We start from the raw sequence: 17,360 nt of genomic DNA on the forward strand, positions 1-17,360 counted from the left end.
TGTTACAAAAAATAAATAAATCTTTCATTTAAAAAAAACGGAGCCTTTCCGTACTGGGCAGTTGTACTTACTAGTTTAATAGCTCATTGAAATTCTGCCTGTTCTCCTGAGACATGTTGGTTATGCTGTGAGACTCTTTCTGGATCACAGTTCGATAGGCCTCATTATCTCCCAGGCTCCAATTTAGGGAGGCACTTAAGCACCTTCTTAATCCCCACTGAGGTCAATGGGAAGTCACCATGAGCCTTTTTGAACAGGGAGGGAGACAAGCACACGTTTTATCATAGTTGTGAAATGGCTTAAGTAAAGTATGATTGTTAAAAAATCTCTGTTGCCACTTTTTGAACTGTGATGTAAATAAAGGCCGATATGTTCTTCAGCAGGCAGGATGGAGAAAAGGAGTAAACTGCTCCATGTAACAAAGTTTCTGAACTTCAATGAAGTGGTTTGTCTGTATCTATCATGTACTCATTATTAGTACTGGATCTCAAATATTGAAGAGCAACTCCTCACAAATGAAGCAGAAGGAGGATTGATCGCATCGTGAGAAAAAAATTACATAGCAAAGGAAGATACTTTCTTGGCAAATTTAGGGCCCATTTCTGCAGAACTCACTCATGATTAATCTCATTGGCTACAACGGGACTACAGGTATATGGATTATCATGTGAGTAGGGTGGGCTAGAATGCTGGCCAGCCTCCTCTAAAGCTCTGTAATAACAACGCTTATAAAACACTGGATTCCATTACTAGACACATCAATGAAAGATGGCTGGCTAATGCTCCAACTTTATGCTACAAAGTATTGCATTCAGGAGTAAGACTCAGTTCAGCAGTTGCCTGTCTGAGGGGCTCTACAGCAGGGATCGGCAACCTTTGCCATGCGGTCCGTCAGGGAAAGCCACTAGCAGGCCGGGACGGTTTGTTTACCTGCAGTGCCCGCAGGTTTGGCCAATTGCAGCTCCCACTGGCCGCGGTTTGCCGTCCCAGGCCAATAGGGGCTGCAGAAAGAGGGGGCCTGGCCTGCACCACTTCCCGCAGCCCCCATTGGCCTGGAACAGCGAACCGCGGCCAGTGGGATCTGCGATCACCCGAACCTGCAGACGCTGCAGGTAAACAAACCATCCCAGCCTGCCAGTGGCTTTCCCTGATGGGCCGCGTGCCAAAGGTTGCCGATCCCTGCTCTACAGCTTAGTGTTAAAGATATGCATTCTGGAAAAGCTATTTGGCCAATATAACATGACTATACTATCACTTTTTGCATGCTCTCCCCGCAGAGGACAATATGTTGAGAATGCAACACAACCAAATTGGTGAAATGCCCAGCAACAGTATCAACGATAGAAAGATGAAAATGGAAGCAGAGTGCAGAAGTTCTTCATGCAACAAACAACTAATGTATCAACTGATTTTCTTTGGGCCAGACTGTGGCCTGTGTTGCATGCTCATGCAAGGGAGTGGTGGGGTGTACTGCACACACATTCTTCCTTGGGCCATTTTGCCACTTCCTGTGCAGCGTGACTATGTCCCTCCCTGGCACAGGTGGGCGAGAAGGCAGGCAGTGGGTGGCCCTGTGACTGTCTCCCCAGTGTGCTTATAGAGTAATTATACCAGCGTGTTGGGGGGGGTGAGAGGTGGTGTATGCTGCAACAGGCTGAAGTTCACGCTCTCTCAGGAGCAGCGGGGAGAGTGTGATCGCTGGTCTAGCCCTTTATTTTTAAGTGGTTTTAGAGCTAGCAAAAGGTACTGGATTGAAAACCACTACAGAACATACTCTGATTGGGCAGCTGAAGTGCAGGCTTCCTCAGACTGCCCTCACTGACTCTGAAGAGACTACCTCTGTGGATGAAAGGTCATTCAGTCTCCAAGGCCATTCAGTTCTTCATCTCTCAGCTGAGATGCTCGACAAAGATATCAATTAACATCAATAAAGGCCCCAAACCTGTATGGTTGGAATGCTGCATCCATGTGGAGGCCTGGTGACATCAGTGAGGGTCTTCACGGGTGCAGCAATCTGCCTGCGAACAGTCATTTATAAGCACAGGGCCTAATGCAGTGCTTTTGTGGTACTGACATCTATGCATTGGGAAATAATGGAGATCAGCAATCCATTGCACAATGGACACCTCTGGCTGCCTAACTGGAAACGTGAATGTCTTACCCTAATCTATTCCTAACCATCTCGGCAATTAGGTAGGTATGGATCTGGGTTTTAATCCTAAATATGAAAGAAACTGGACTGATAATTACTGTTATGGATCAGAAGAAGTCGAAGCTATCCTGCATCAGAATTCAGCTTCAGTTGTGTTTCTACAGCACAAAAAGTAACCTCCATCAAAAACAGGTGTTTCTGCCATGATAAATACCACTGCTTTTCAAAAAGTCAATTCATTCATTAAAAACAAAAAACAACCCCCTCCCCCACTTTGTCACAATGACTTATATGTGATATCAAACTGCTTTTTAACATAAAAATTACCTTCCTCTCCTAAAGCGAGATACTTTACATATCAACAATCATCAACATGTTTTTCCAGACCAAAGCAACAGGAACTTAGGTTAATTTAATAGAAAAAATAAAATATGGAATAACATTGATTTTGGCCAGTATCAATTACAACAGTACTACTCTATTTTACAAATAACAACTGAACATTTTACACATGTACAGTATTTTTCAGTAAAAATGAATTTGGATTTAACAATGTGTCAGTATTTTAAAAAGAAAACAAAGATATTAATTTCTTCTCTATAATAGTGTTAGAGACATTTGTAAGTATCCAAACAAATTCTTTACAATCCATTACATAATTATATCTCAATTATGAATATATATATATTTATATATAATATATAATATTAACTTAAACTTTGAAAGCATTATGTTCTAGTTAATAATGTTATTAGAGTAATAAGGACGTAACAGACTAGTAGTTAAACTAGCACAAATAAAGTTGTCATGACTTTGAATGTTTAGCAGGAAATTTAATGAACACCAAAGGAACGTCACAGTTCTTTTACTATCATAGAAAATGGGATGTCTGTAGGAATTCAGCTGTTCTCTGGGAAAAGGAACATATTGTTTCTACTGGCACCAGTGCTTTCATTTGTAAAAATTCAGGGACAGATTTCATACTGAAAAAAGGGAAGTCTAGAAGTTCTATTTCTACGATATATGTTTTTACAGAAATGTTTTCCATTTTCCATTTGTGTGTCACTGATCGTCGCACCCAGATTATTTTTGTACAGAAGGAAGACTTGTTTTAGGCCAGGTCTACACTACCGCTGCTGGTCAATCTAAGCTATGCAATTTGAGTTATGTTAGTAGTGTAACTCAAGTCAATGTAGCTTAGATCTACTTACCGCAGGGTCCACACTTCTTTATGTCAATGGGAGATGCTCTCCCACCGACATTGCTTCCACCTCTCATTGTGGTGGAGTAGAGAAATCGATGGCAGAGCGCTCTCCCATCGATTGAGCATGTCTTCACTAGACCTGCTAAATCGAAGCCATTATGCCAATTTAGCTCTGTAGTGAAGAAAAGCCCTTAATCAAATCAATATCTTTGAAATTTAATTTACTACATTTCACCTAATTAATGTGTGTCTAGCAATATGCTAATAGGAACATATAAAAATATCTTGACTGGGAATGATGTGTAACTAGAAAAGGAAACACAGGAGCCTTATTCCTCTCTCGCTTAAACTGGCTTCACTGGGGTTAGTCCCAATTTATACCATTGTTGATTAAGAGCAGCTTAAGGCCCAGACTGCCAAGAGGGATATTATTACACAAAATCCAAACTGGATAGACATCGTCTCTTGATGTAAATGTATTGATCTAAATGTAGTTACTCCAAGGGTTGAATTTGACCCAGTGTATCAGTTCCAGTTATAGGGCCCAGTCCTGTAAACACCTACTTCTGGATGTAGTATCACTGAAATCTATGTATTAGCACTGTGACTAGTAGTACACGTTTGCAGGATTGGGCCCCCTGTTTGCTAAAATACAAGATAAGATTATACAACTACTACTTAAGTGTTACCTGTGTGCTCCAGACATGAGTTTATAAAATACTTTCATTCATGAAAAATAAGAGGACCAGCTCCTTTTGGAATTTATTCACAATAGGAAGAATGCCCTTGTCAAAACGTAGGTGTTATTGGAATGTTACATTTTATTCCAAATAGCAACACCTAAGTCGTGGTCTACACGGGGGGGCGGGAATCGATCTACGTTATGCAACTTCAGCTACGTGAATAATGTAGCTGAAGTCAATGTACTTAAGATCGACTTACTGTGGTGTCTCCACTGCAGTGAGTCGACTGCTGCCACTCCCCCGTCGACTCTGCCTGCACCTCTCGCGGCGCTGGAGTACAGGAGTTGACGGGAGAGCACTCGGGGGTCGATTTATCACGTCTAGACTAGACGCGATAAATTGATCCCCGCTGGATCTGATGGGTAGTGAAGACAATTTGTTCACAATAGGAAGAATGCCCTTGTCAAAACTTAGGTGTTATTGGAATGTTACATTTTATTCCAAATAGCTTTGACAATTTAAAGAAAGAAATTAAAATCCCAGAATAGCAGTTAAGAAGCTAACTGTCTAATAACCAGATCTATATAACTGGGGTGGGAGAAGCAAAATGTATGTAAATACTGCATGATGCAAAAAACAGCACACAGCATAGGACACAAAGTAAGAAATATGTGTGGAATTGATCACTTTTTAATTTATTTTTAATACTGATACAAAGGATGCAGAACATAGTCCCACATATAAAGATGTTTCTAATTCCCTCAAGGGCTGGTTTTCTTAAGTTCCCCGTGACTATTAATATATAAGCACAAAAAAAGACTGATGCGAGTATTTTTTTGTTTTTGTTTTGTTTTAATCCATGTAAACTTGTGTCGTATTCTTGAAACACTCTTTAAACATCTTGAAGGGGAAACAAGCAGGAAAAAAAAAGGGGAAAGGAAGAAAAAGGACCATCAAAAACAGGGATAATCCTAAGGTTGACAGGAAATCAAATAATTACTTTAATGTTAATTTTGGCATCAATGCTTTGGTCACACAATACTGACTGTGATCCCGGATGCTTAGCTCTAAACACCCAGTTATGAAAGGTAGGCTTGTTGTAGTTTTTTCCATTAAAGTTCCAACAAACAGTTCACCATCTCCCCTGACAAAGAGGAGAGAGAGAGAGAGAAAGAGGTGGCTTGCTTTTTTTTTTTTTTCTTTTTTCTTTTTTTTAATAATATGGATTAATCTATAAGTCTACAGGAGCAAGAGGATTCTGGGAGGTACCAGTTCACCCTTTGTGCGTACATGTTCTGCAACACAGTTGCTGAAGTACCTTCCTTTGACACAGATTGTTCTTTTTCACTAGCATACAGAATCCTCCCTCGGCCCAAGATTCTTCCGTTGCTTCCGGAGGTCAGCGATAGAGGGAGGGGGCAAGTTGAAGATTTGAAGAGCATGGTGTACAACGGAGGAAGGTTTAATTGGTCAGACAGGCAGATTTGATGGAAGAGACCATTCAGGAGCAGGTAGCAAGTAGGAAATTTGGTCCATCAAAAGGAATTTCAGTCAACAACATTTTTTTTTTCAAGAAGAAATATTGTGTTGTCCGACAGGGAGTGATTGGTATCCATTTGTGAAAGGGAAAAAAAAAGATTAGAAAAAGAATAATTAGAAAACAGTGATAAATACAGTGAAGGATTTTTTCTGAGTTATTATGAATCAAAAGGATATAACAGTCATATCACAGAAAGAGAATAAAACATTCTAAACAGAAATTGAACCTTTGTAAGTCTGACAAGCAACCAATGCTTCTTGATCCCCTGCCGGTAATATAAGATCCTCCTTCTTTGAAAATTATAAGCAACATTATTACTTCTGTGTTTGTCCTCCTAGGCTACTGTAATAAAAATAACACCATGTGCATGAGCACCTTCTCAATGCCTGCTGACTTCAATGGGAGTGGAGAGTGCTCAGTACTTCCTCGGACTTCTCAGCTTCTGGAAGGATTGAGCCATATGCCAATAAAATGATGAGTTAGTTATTTCTGTGCATGTTGGTCTTGTACCATTTTGTTTTTGTATCCACAGACGCTACTCTAATTTGTACAAGTGGGCAGAGGAAAGCACTTGGGTGTGCGTACATAGTATTTTTCATAAAAAGGATGGTGTGAAACAGTCACGGAAAGTGAGAGGCTGGTATAATCATGTTCACACAAAAGAGTATTTCTAATGAAATTTACTTTGCCTAAGCTCCTTTCTTGTTCAGCTCAACATCAATAACAATCCATGAAAAGTACAAGAAACAAAACTCTGCCCTCAGTGATGCCCATCTGTGCAAACTCATTGTGGTTGCACAGGTATAAATGAGGACATATTTTAGCCGAAGCAGTACCAGACCCAACAGGTATTGCAACATATTGCTGATATGCAAGAGGATACTGTGAGTACATGACTTTAGTTTTCCTTTTACTACTAGCTTTATCTGACTTGAAAGTGTAAACTGACTAACATGATCTATAAATGTCCAAAGAAGCACTATGGGTCCAATCCTGCTTCCACTGAATCAACGGTAAAATGCTAATTTGACTTAAATGGGAGCTAAATGGGCCCCAGAATCATCATTAGTTCTTACTATATTTGCTTTGTCAGATATTTGCCCCACTGTGTGTAACACTAAGCTTCTGTTCTGAAATGATCTCACTTGTTGAATTGGACCGTACCTGCAATGACCTTAGGTAGTAACACCTTCAGGAAAAGGACCCTGTTATCTCTTTAACTGTTAACACACTTTGTTGCTTTACATAATATAGTAATGAAGCTAATAATATGCAGTTAGAGCAATGCTGTATTAAATGCAACAAATTGCTTAGAGAATGCCAAAATCTCCATTATGAAGATAGTACAATATTTTCAAATTGTCTCTATTTCCCTTTGCTATTCATTCACATAATTCAATTAAGGTTATTGAGAGTTAACATCACATTAGTTGTCAACATCTTTACAGTTTAGAAGGGCAAATCAGACACAGATGAATCTTTCAGTTAAGAGTGCATTAAGATAGTCACAAGAAAAATCTTTCTAAGGAAATGCCCATTACAAAACAAATGAGGTGGAAATCATGGGCTAAAGCGCTGATAAAGAATGGGGTCTGTGAAACAAAAATAATCCATATTATATATTTGCCCCATGTATAAATCTGAAAATATAACTAAATAATCATTTAGGAGATCCAAAATACTTCAAGAAGCCAAACCAACACAAAACGTGGAACAATTATGTTAACTTTGATGCCAACAAAAGGAGTATTTTTGAGAAAAATAATAATACTCACCATCCTTACAGACTGTTCCAATTACACAGACCCCGGTATCTAAGATATAGCCATTTGGACAAGTTGTACAGTTTTTGTCTCCTTGACCGCTGCATTCTAAGCAGCTGGCATCACATCTTTAAACAAAACAAAAGCCAGAAGTTATCACAATTGCCACTAAGCAACAACAAGAATTTCCATCACACTGTCTCAGTTAAGTTCTCGTCACTGAGATAATTCATATTCTTTTATTTAATGATAACTACTTGATTCTGAAAATTTTGAAACGAAGTACAGCAGGTAGAAGTAACCAGTCACATTTATAAAACACATTAGGCATCCATAGACTGGACAAAACTACACAGGGAGATAAGGATCAAAAAGTAAAGCATGTCATAGAAGATTGAAGGAGTATTATGTGTTTTCTGTGGAAAGCTGTAACAAAAGGTGATTCCCAATGCTGCCTCCGTCAAAGAGAGTTTGTCCAAAGTCAAAAAATATGAGCTTCAGAAGGGCCTGAACTGTACTTTACAAAGATGTGCAAAAAACTCTGTTCCTTTCAAATAAAACTCAGCAAAAGCTTACCAAGCCTTGTCCATCAAGTATTTCTGCTCCATTGCTGGTTGTGTATAGCTGAGGAACTGAATGGTCCATATGAATGGCAATTTACCTCTTGGCAAATGGCTACTATTGCTTCTTTAATGGAAAAGAACAGCCCCTCTGCTAGATCTGTTAACTAGTTACCATATTTTTATGCCTGTAATTTCAAATTGCTTAATAAAATCTTGATTTAAATAAGCAGAACACATATACACACGCACTGAAATCCATTTTAAAAGCCCTTATATAAAAATTACAATCAAGTTAACAATTCTTGTTTTCTTCCCATAGTTTGCTGAGCATACTGTGTATTCTCTTATTCTCAACACCCAGAAATGTGTTCTACAATGTCATAACATTCTATTATTTAATCCAATTTACACAGTAGTAGATGTATGATATCAAATATTAGACACTTGCTTTAAAAAACCCCCAAAAATATAATGTAGCCTTTGACGACTATATCTACCTTTTGCAGGTTTTGTATCCGTTTTCAAGAGAGTGGTCAAGGTAATAACCAGCACTACAGGACTGCACGCATCTTCCATCCTCCATAAAATAACCTTCTGTGCAGTTTATGCAAGCATCTGCTCCTGAGCCTTAAAGCCAAGAGAAAATACACTGTAACACATTGACACATTCTCAGTATAGCCTGGATAACAGACAGCATCGCTAACTGTAACAAAACATCTGCTCATCATAGGTTATTGGACATATATATTCTCGTTGCTTTACACCTTGCCTACATGTACTGCAAACTATATCAGCTAGCAACAAAAGATAAATATAGCGGTAATCCTGCCATACTTTTTTCTGAGAAAAAAATTGTTATTTCTACAGCTAGGAATCACAAGCAAAGATAGCTAGTGAGTGTGTGTGTACTTTTCAGCTAGAACGTTTATATTTTTATGTCAACAGGAAGAAGCCCACTTTACTCAAAGATCTATTAAAGAACCTCCAGGGCATAACTTTTCATTTACAAGCCAGTCATCATACTGTATTTGGAAACGTGATGTCATACTGCACAAAGGACATAATGATTACGCGAAGCCAAATGTCACTGAGGTACCTGCACACGTTGCACAGGAACGGTGACACGGTTCACATTCCCTGCCGTTGTGATATTTTCCTTCTTCACAGCGGACAGCGCATCTGGATCCATATAAACTAGTGCAAAAGTACAAATTAGACTGTTTAATACTGACCAGCTAACAGCAAGGTAAGGAGGGAGGACAATGATCAGACTCAGAAACCTAAAGTATTCTGCAATGTAGGTCTCTCTTGAAATTCCGTTAATAAAAGTTCAGTGAAATGATAGTATCCTACTGTACACTTATACAGCTTCTTTCACTGCAAGTTCTTTACAAACTTAAATATAGCAGTCATTTCACACATGCACCTACATCTACGGTGGAGTTTCACAACTTGTAGCAAACAGTAGTATAGGACAGGAAGTGAAGAAGAATGCCAAATCTAAGGGAAAATGCAAAGAAAATTCAAGTATGCAGAATGTAATTACCCAAATGGAACTTGGTCTGGGGTCAGTACCACTACACTTACAAACATGCAACGTTACCAGTGGTGTCCCCTAATACCACGTTAAAATACTAACAAATACCAACTCAGTGTGAAGGGTGCCACTTAATGCAGCACGAGGATTTCCCTTTGTAAAGGTTCTGAGTTTGCATGTGAACTGGGACCCTTCAGTTCATGCCTGCTGCATCCACACAGGGGAATTACAGTCTAGCACTATTGCAGACAGCTGTCTCCAGCCAAATAGTATTTGCAAACCACTACTTTGCATCATCCCATTCACATCAATGAAATCTTCACTTCAAAGTGTAGTTGCAATTATTGAGTTTAACTTCCCTATCACTAAAAGGATCAATACCTTGAAGTGCTGAGAGCTTCCAGATCCCACTGAAATCAGTGGGAACTTGAAGGCATTTGGCTCCTTGCAGGATTAAACACATAATCAGCTGAACAAAAACCTTGGCTCCAAATTAACTTTGGGAGGGCCTGAAATCTTGATCTGAATCCAGAATTTGCAGCCTATGTTCCATGTTTCATTTGAATTTTAGTCTTTGGAATGGCTATCCACAGAACAAATAGACAACTGTAGTCCAGGAAACCTGTTAGATACTCTCTCCTACAAACCTGTAACCTTGGCTCTTCCACTGGGCTGCCTGATATAGCTATGAAACATCTCCACACTCTTGCTTTGCTAAGCGGATGTCTGCCTGAGTTTACCAGCTTGCATCATTTTTAAGAGACTAGCACCAGAGCAACTTGAGGAGGTATAAGTGTGGCTATTAAAATTAGTCAGAAACATAAAAGGCAAAACTTAGGAAAACTTCCTGAAATCGTCCTCAAGATTTTCACATTTTCCCCCACAACTGTTCACAGGCTTGTCATAAGAGGGTGTAGTTACACAAATTAATAATACTCTACACTTCCATAGCACCTTCCATTAGAAGATCTCAACATGCTCCACAGCCATGAATTTACCAATAGCCTCACAGCACTCCTGTGAGGGAAGTAAACATCATCCACGTTTTACAGAGGGTTTCAATGTGCTGGGGCCTTGGCTTGATCTGATGCCTTGCTTCCCTCAGATCAAGCCTTCTCTCGAAGGAAGGTCATTTTCTAATGAGTGACAAACCACATCATTGGAGACAGAACAACGCAGGTGGTTGAAAAATCTAAATGCACCGCGGGTATATAGAGAGTGAGAAGTGGCTTTACCATGTGAAAAAGAAATTAGGCCTAGACATTCAAGGAAACTAATTCTAATGGTCAGCTTACACTAACTCAAAGACTGTAATCTATTTTGACACAAAGTACATGTCCAATACTAAAACAATCAAGGATCATCCTTATTCTAAACAAGTCTCAGATCCAGATTTTGACCTCAATTTTTGTGTGGCATAAAGCCAGCATACAATCCCTTACAAATGCTACAGGGATAGTTGACCCTCTCTGCTTGGATCAAAAGGTCACTCATTCACATGGAAGTAAACATGGGTGCTGCTGCTGCTCTGTGGATTTTACCTATCAGTTTCAGAAGTGATTAAGTCCCCGTACCCAGCAAAAATACCCACTGCTGTTTAATATATAGGCATAACCATATCGTAATGGAATTGAGCCTGAGGTACTTAAGATAAGTGAATGATTGGATGTCTGAAGAGACACAATAAAGATAAGGAAATAGTTTCTAACTATCACAGGAATGAATCAGAAGGATTAATACAATTCACCAGTTCCACTTCTGAAATAATCCTTGACTGCCACGCTGTAGGTCAAAAAAGTGAAGAACACAGCTTTTACATGGCTACAACTTTCATTTTGCCCGCTGTTAAACATTTTTTAAAATTCATTGTTACCCAAGATGGCTTATGATGGCACAAGAAAGTATTAAATTACAGCACAAACAGCAATAGAACACATAAATGGAGGCCCAGACAAGGTTAAATAGTAATATAATGTACGTCTCTTTGATATATGTCCATAGACTCAGGAAGTCTCTTTGGCTATTGTGTGCAGTGAAATCCATCATATCTTTACCTTAGGCCATGTCTGCATTCTGTGCAGCTTTGGGATTCAGCACATGTCTTACAGTTCTCACTGCATTTCCGGCAAGCAATCTTATCTGCAAAGGAAAAAAGAAAACCAGCCCCGAAAACCCTGGTCAATCATGTTTAATAAAATTATATGGATATAGTCCATTGTTTATTGCTTTTCTACCTTGGCACAAGGAATGGAAATAGAAAGCAAGAATAAAATTAAATAGCTGAAGTGCTACTTATATATTGACCTTCTTTATCAAATGCTTTCAATTATTTCTAAATATTGAAAATAACATCCTATTCCTTTGAAAAATAATATGCTTTGAGATTGTAAAAACACTTATATGAATACACTTGTTTAAATTAACTATGTTTTTATTACTGACTCATGCAATCTTTTCAAATAATAGGAAGAATACTAAATTCATGCAAATAAGCGTTTCTACATAAATTGCTCATGCAAAGCGATCTAGTAACCTTTGTGTAATTGTCTTTTAGATCATTTAAGCAAACAGACTTTCCTAATTTCATTTTTTTGGGGTTCAAGGCTATGCCTGATTGCACTCTTCTGATCTTATCAAACCTAAGCAACATATTACTGTGCCCTCTCCGCTAACAGGTTCCCTTTACCGCAGCTATAAGACCTAAAGTGGCCATGTTTCTCCACCCATTTACTCTTCTTACCCTGGAGGTGCTGTATCATGGACACCAACTTTCTACCTGAAAAGGGCTGTGAGAATCCAATCTAACTCCACATTCTCTTTTATCCTGCATCTTGATCAGGCAGAGGAGACATTGTAGTAGAAAGAATAATACTACTTTGTTCTTTTAAAGTGAAAATGAAAGAAATGAAGCTAATATCTGTCCCTGCTATCCCTGGTTATGAGTAAACTGCTTCACAGGACTACAGGCAGGAGACACCGGCCCCAGTTCAGCAAAGCTCTTAAGCACATAATTATCTTTAAGGATGTGCCTACATCCCTGGGATTAAATATTTTATATGATCATGGTCTAGGCTGGGAATTAAGACTTGGGGACTCTGCATGGTCATCCATAGGTGGGAATTAAAGCCAGGTCTCCCACAGGGCCATGTACATTACTGCTACTGCATCATTGCATTACTGCAGATATTAAATGTCTACCAAATTTTGCCCATTTTGTGCAGCTGTGTTAAGAGTTGAGGACAGAGCCTCTATCTTCCTTAGTACACCAATGTAGCAGCAGCCGAGCAGCATGCCCTTCTGGCTCTCACATGCCCTCTGGTTTACCAGGGAAGCATGGTGTCCCAGTTTAGGAAGTAATGTTTAATATGTGCTGGAGATCAGCACACGCTGCTCCTTTCTGGAGCGGCAGGAAGATGCATTCTTCCACATGTTCCCCCACCACATAGTGGATCTACTATTGTAGTGGGCCAAGCGTTGCTCTGCTACCTCCACTTCCTAGTCAGAACGAGAAAGGGAAGGATTTTGTCAGGTACCCGCTAAGCATGATTTTCAAGAGCTAATAATCTCAGCAGAATCCAGGTTTAGTTTTGGAAGAGACACTTGATCAGGATTGGTTCCCAACAATTTCATAAAAGGAATGAGATTTAGAAAAGAGATGAAAGTATCAAAATACACTTTTAATCTTAAAAACTATCTCCTGACCTCCCCCAAACAACCCAGCCCAAATATTGGAAGCCCAAAGAAATAAGCAGGAGAAAATACTGACTCTTGTCAAGGTAAAATCCATCTGGGCAGCTGGTAATACAGCTATTGGATTCTTCATTGAGATAGTAACCGGATTTACAGCTCAGGCACTGGTCACTGTGGCTTCCAACACAGGTTTCACAATTGGGTGAGCATTTTTTACAGCGTTTCTTGTCTGCATTGTAGTGACCAGGTGGGCAGTTTGGAACACAGATCCTGCATTGTGCAGTGAAGAAAAGGCAGAGTCGTCACTGATGTAAACCCACCACCCTATAGCAGAGGTCCCCATACTGTGTGGCGCGCCCCACCTAGGGAGCACGGAGGAACCTTTGGGAGGTGGGGGTGGAGGGTGGGCCAGCCCCTACAAAGGGCAGGGAGGGAGCACCACCCAGCCCCTCCCCGCCCCCAGCTCTCCTCTGGTCCTTTGTGCAGCCGCATCTCCGGCTCCCGGCCCCACCCCGGCCCCAGACTCACCCGCAACTGCGACCTCAGCTTCAGTCCCCTTACCCCGTTCCCATCCACCCTGGCCCTGGAAGAGGCAGGGAGACGCAGACAGGAGTAAGAGGGGCACAACCCTCAAAAGTTTGGAGACCACTGCCCTATAGATCCACAAGTATAAAACAGCCACCTTGCTCAGCATCATTACTTCTCCTTTCTACCAGAGAATTTAACAAAAGGTAATCCTCACAAGCATTGCATCCACTCACTTTCTTTCCCTGCAGCATCTGCTGGGTCACTGGCAATTCCCTCATCAGACAATCACACAGTTTCATTTTTAACCATTTATATCTGCCCCAAGCTTGCCCAAGCCCAGTGACTGATGCTATGTACTAGCTATGCTGGTTCTAATTTTGTTTTTATGTTCATTTTGTTAAAAAAAATAGTCAGATGATGGCTGAATAATCAGGAAATGGTGTTTGAAGGATGTACATTACATTCAAATTAGTAGGACTTTCCTCTAACTCCTACGCAAATTTGTAAAATAAACTAAAGGTAAGAGAAATTATTCCATATCCTGTAGAAAAGGGAAAAGGAGGGAGATGTTAAGATAAAAACTGAACAAGGGATAATATATAAAGATGTTTTTTCCTTTCTTACCGGGTGTTGTTTTTAGATTTGTAGTAATAGTGTAGACAATCAGTACAGTGGTCTGGTCCTGGTCCATCACACCCTACTTTACTGCATTCTGCATTGCACGGACCTTTAATAAATCCAAAAATCAAAGGAGGGGAGAAATGACACATCTGCATTTGCTACTCTGTGGTCCTTACAAAATATTACGATAATGCAGAGTATAATTAGCCCAGTTCCCTATGTGGACTCAGTGACTAGCTACAGTGAAGCTAACACAGACTTATCAGATACTATTTGTGGAGTCAAACAGATGCTTTCATAATAAATAAAATCATTTACATTTTTTGTCACTGATGCCCGAAGGTCCCTGAGTCCCTTAACAAAGACTAACAACATCATTTATCATAAATAGCTCTGTTGTGCCCAAATAAATCTAAGATTGGGAGCAAACAGTATTTGGCAGGCTATCGCTAGCATATTGTTGTTAATAATAGTGGTTTGGTGTTTATAACTAATACCATCAAAAGTGTTTGGCAGCTTAAACGTTATCACTACGGAAAGCTGCTCAGTAACCATCATGTGTCAATCCCATCTCCATGCCATGTTGATGCCTGAAGCCAGAATAGGGGGAAAAAAAAAAAAAAAAGGAAAACCTCAGTCTGTCCAGGTGATTCTAGAGTGGCTCAATCACCTTCCAAAATAAAGAGAGGTTCAAGAGTGAGTGGAGAATGGAAAAGTTCTCAGTATAATGCTGTCATCTCGGGGCTGGCACTCTACCTTTAGACAGAGAGATACTGATCACAGAATCATCCAATCAAATATTACCAAGCTATTTGCCTTCAAAAGTTCCTTTTCACACATAATGGGCCTAAGTGCTTTCAGAACGCACGAGACATTGTTGGAATAAATAATGTCATACCGAAACAGGCCAGCCCCACTGACTTGTTGTCTTCTCGCTCTGATGCTATCTGACTGATGCCAGGAAGACTAGTTATAATAAAAGATTCGATGAAGACAATGGACAATTTCTGATAGAGCTCAGTTGAAAGAGATTGTCTCTCCTGACACAATGTAGATGATACCATCCCGAACACCTGCTCATATATACTGCTGGGGAATTCTTCGCCATGTATATTCATCATGAATATACCATATGTACTTGCCATGCTTAAAAAAAATCAGAATTAAAAAGATTTATGTGCAACTTTAAATAACAAGTCACATGACTCGGCTCTTAATCAAAACTCTTAAGTGAAGTCCCACCACTCCCATTCCTCATGGGAAAAACCTCAGTGCAAAGCCTTTTTACTAGAGCTTTGGTTGGCATCATGCTTTTGATCTTAGAAAGTTCATTTTCCTGCATGTAATTATTATAAAGCTTGCATGTTTATATTTATTACAATTCTAACTTATGAAAAGAAGTTTTATAAACACACATACAAATTTCCTCTTCAGTCCAGAGAAAGGGAAAGGCAGCTCAAAGTAACTGTGGATATTTTTTATTCAACTGCTTTGGTTATTGTTGTTGTTTATTATTTGTTTTCAGAAGCATCCACATGGTGCTAAGTGGCTTCCAAACAAACAAACAAAAAAAAAAAGGCACAGTTCCTGCCTCCAAGATCTTAGCCTCTAATTAGGGAATGCAAGTAGACAGAAGGAGGAAGAGTATAGAGAAGTGGTGAACATCAAACACTTAAGGTGGCTAGGCAGTGACGTTCTGACAGTACAATGGCACATACAGTGGGCCAAATTAGTCCTCAACTCTATTATACATGAGATACAGTAAATGAATGATTCCTCGAGATGTAGACTCCAACTCACCTGCATAGTCATCTGTCCCATAGTCCTCTGTAGGGTCTTCGACTGGACTGGAGCGCACTCGTTCCACTTTGGGAAAATCGTTTCTTGGCGAGTAAGGCTGGATGGATGTCCCATAAAGAACTAAGGACCATTCTTTCAATTTGCCTAGCAGTCAAATATTTAAAGCATAATCTTAGAAATGACTTACATCCTCTCTTTCTCTCTCTCATGTGGATTTTGATTTTGATCATGTGAACTAGTGAATGAATATGAGTGAGTTTGAGCCCCTGCTTTATCTCTGTGTCGTGAGACAGAGAGAATGCAGTTTTAGCTTCAGTATAAATCCAAACCAGCTCACCCTTCTAAATCAGTTTTTCATACATCAGATCTTCCACCACATCAACCTCTTCCAGTTCTAATAAAAGCCTACTTAAGTTTTCAAATAAGGGATGAAATCCTGACCCTGAAATCAATGGGAAAACTCATACAGACTTCAATGAGGCAAGTTTTCATCCCAGATTTCACTTTCCTTCAGAACACTAGTAAATCAACTTTTCTTTTTTATTATTCTTAATCTGTCAATTAATTAGTTGCACAATTGATGGGATGCCAGTTTATTAAAGGGGTTGATTTTCTTATAATATCCAATGAGTAACTCCTATTGGCTTTAACGAAGGTCTACTAATGCACACTAAGGGAAGAAAAACTCTTCTAACTTATCAAAACTCTGTAGTAAAACTTCCATGACATCCTCTGAAAACATCACTGTCAGTGACAACCCATACTATAAAATTACAATATGGAAAATAAGTTTGTCCACACTGCTCCCTTGATTGCATTTGCCCACATTAAAAAACCATTATACAATTTAACCCAAGTCAACATAATTGTCAGTCTCTCATCATGGAAGGCTTGGGACTGAAATAGGTCAGCAGTGAATATTTGAAGAAGTCCTGCAGCTATGTTTCATGGTGGGCTGTTCTTTGGTTAATTGCTCTTCCCTCGGAGCAACTTTTTTTCAGAAGTTTAAACCAAATTACCCTTGCTTTAAGAAGATCACTCATACTACATGTATGGTAAAATTCAAATAAGTTTACGCCCTCCTTTATATTAGTTGCTCTCCACAATTCGTTTTTGGGCTGTAATATTTTCCTTTGCCTGTGTATTTTTAAACTATGGAAGTTAAGTTCCATTAACTTTTACTAAATCCTAGTTATCTTTCTGTATTCTCCCAATTTTGTTGCTATCCTCTAGTGAGGTACCCAAATTATGTGCCCTATTACCTCTTTGATTTTACAT

General features: G+C 39.5%; 1 protein-coding gene across 3 annotated transcripts in view; it reads right to left on the minus strand.

The window, feature by feature from the left end:
• The window catches only part of PCSK5 (proprotein convertase subtilisin/kexin type 5), a 298,169-nt gene that overhangs the window by 66,676 nt on the left and 214,133 nt on the right, over nt 1–17,360 (minus strand). The window contains exons 14-21 of one of the 3 annotated variants that reach the window (XM_007065550.4): nt 16,083–16,226; nt 14,286–14,388; nt 13,210–13,403; nt 11,498–11,582; nt 9,003–9,100; nt 8,403–8,532; nt 7,355–7,470; nt 2,546–5,428 (exon numbers count right to left, since the gene is read on the minus strand). In XM_007065550.4, coding sequence (XP_007065612.2) covers nt 5,313–5,428; nt 7,355–7,470; nt 8,403–8,532; nt 9,003–9,100; nt 11,498–11,582; nt 13,210–13,403; nt 14,286–14,388; nt 16,083–16,226 — 986 coding nt within the window. In that variant the 3' untranslated portion in view covers nt 2,546–5,312. Of the gene's footprint in view, nt 1–2,545; nt 5,429–7,354; nt 7,471–8,402; nt 8,533–9,002; nt 9,101–11,497; nt 11,583–13,209; nt 13,404–14,285; nt 14,389–16,082; nt 16,227–17,360 lie in introns of those variants that run through there. The other 2 variants (XM_043547161.1, XM_037901828.2) reach the window with 2 other exon arrangements.

Source organism: Chelonia mydas, chromosome 5, assembly GCF_015237465.2.
Source record: "Chelonia mydas isolate rCheMyd1 chromosome 5, rCheMyd1.pri.v2, whole genome shotgun sequence".
In the NCBI taxonomy this organism is placed as follows: Eukaryota; Metazoa; Chordata; order Testudines; family Cheloniidae; genus Chelonia; species Chelonia mydas.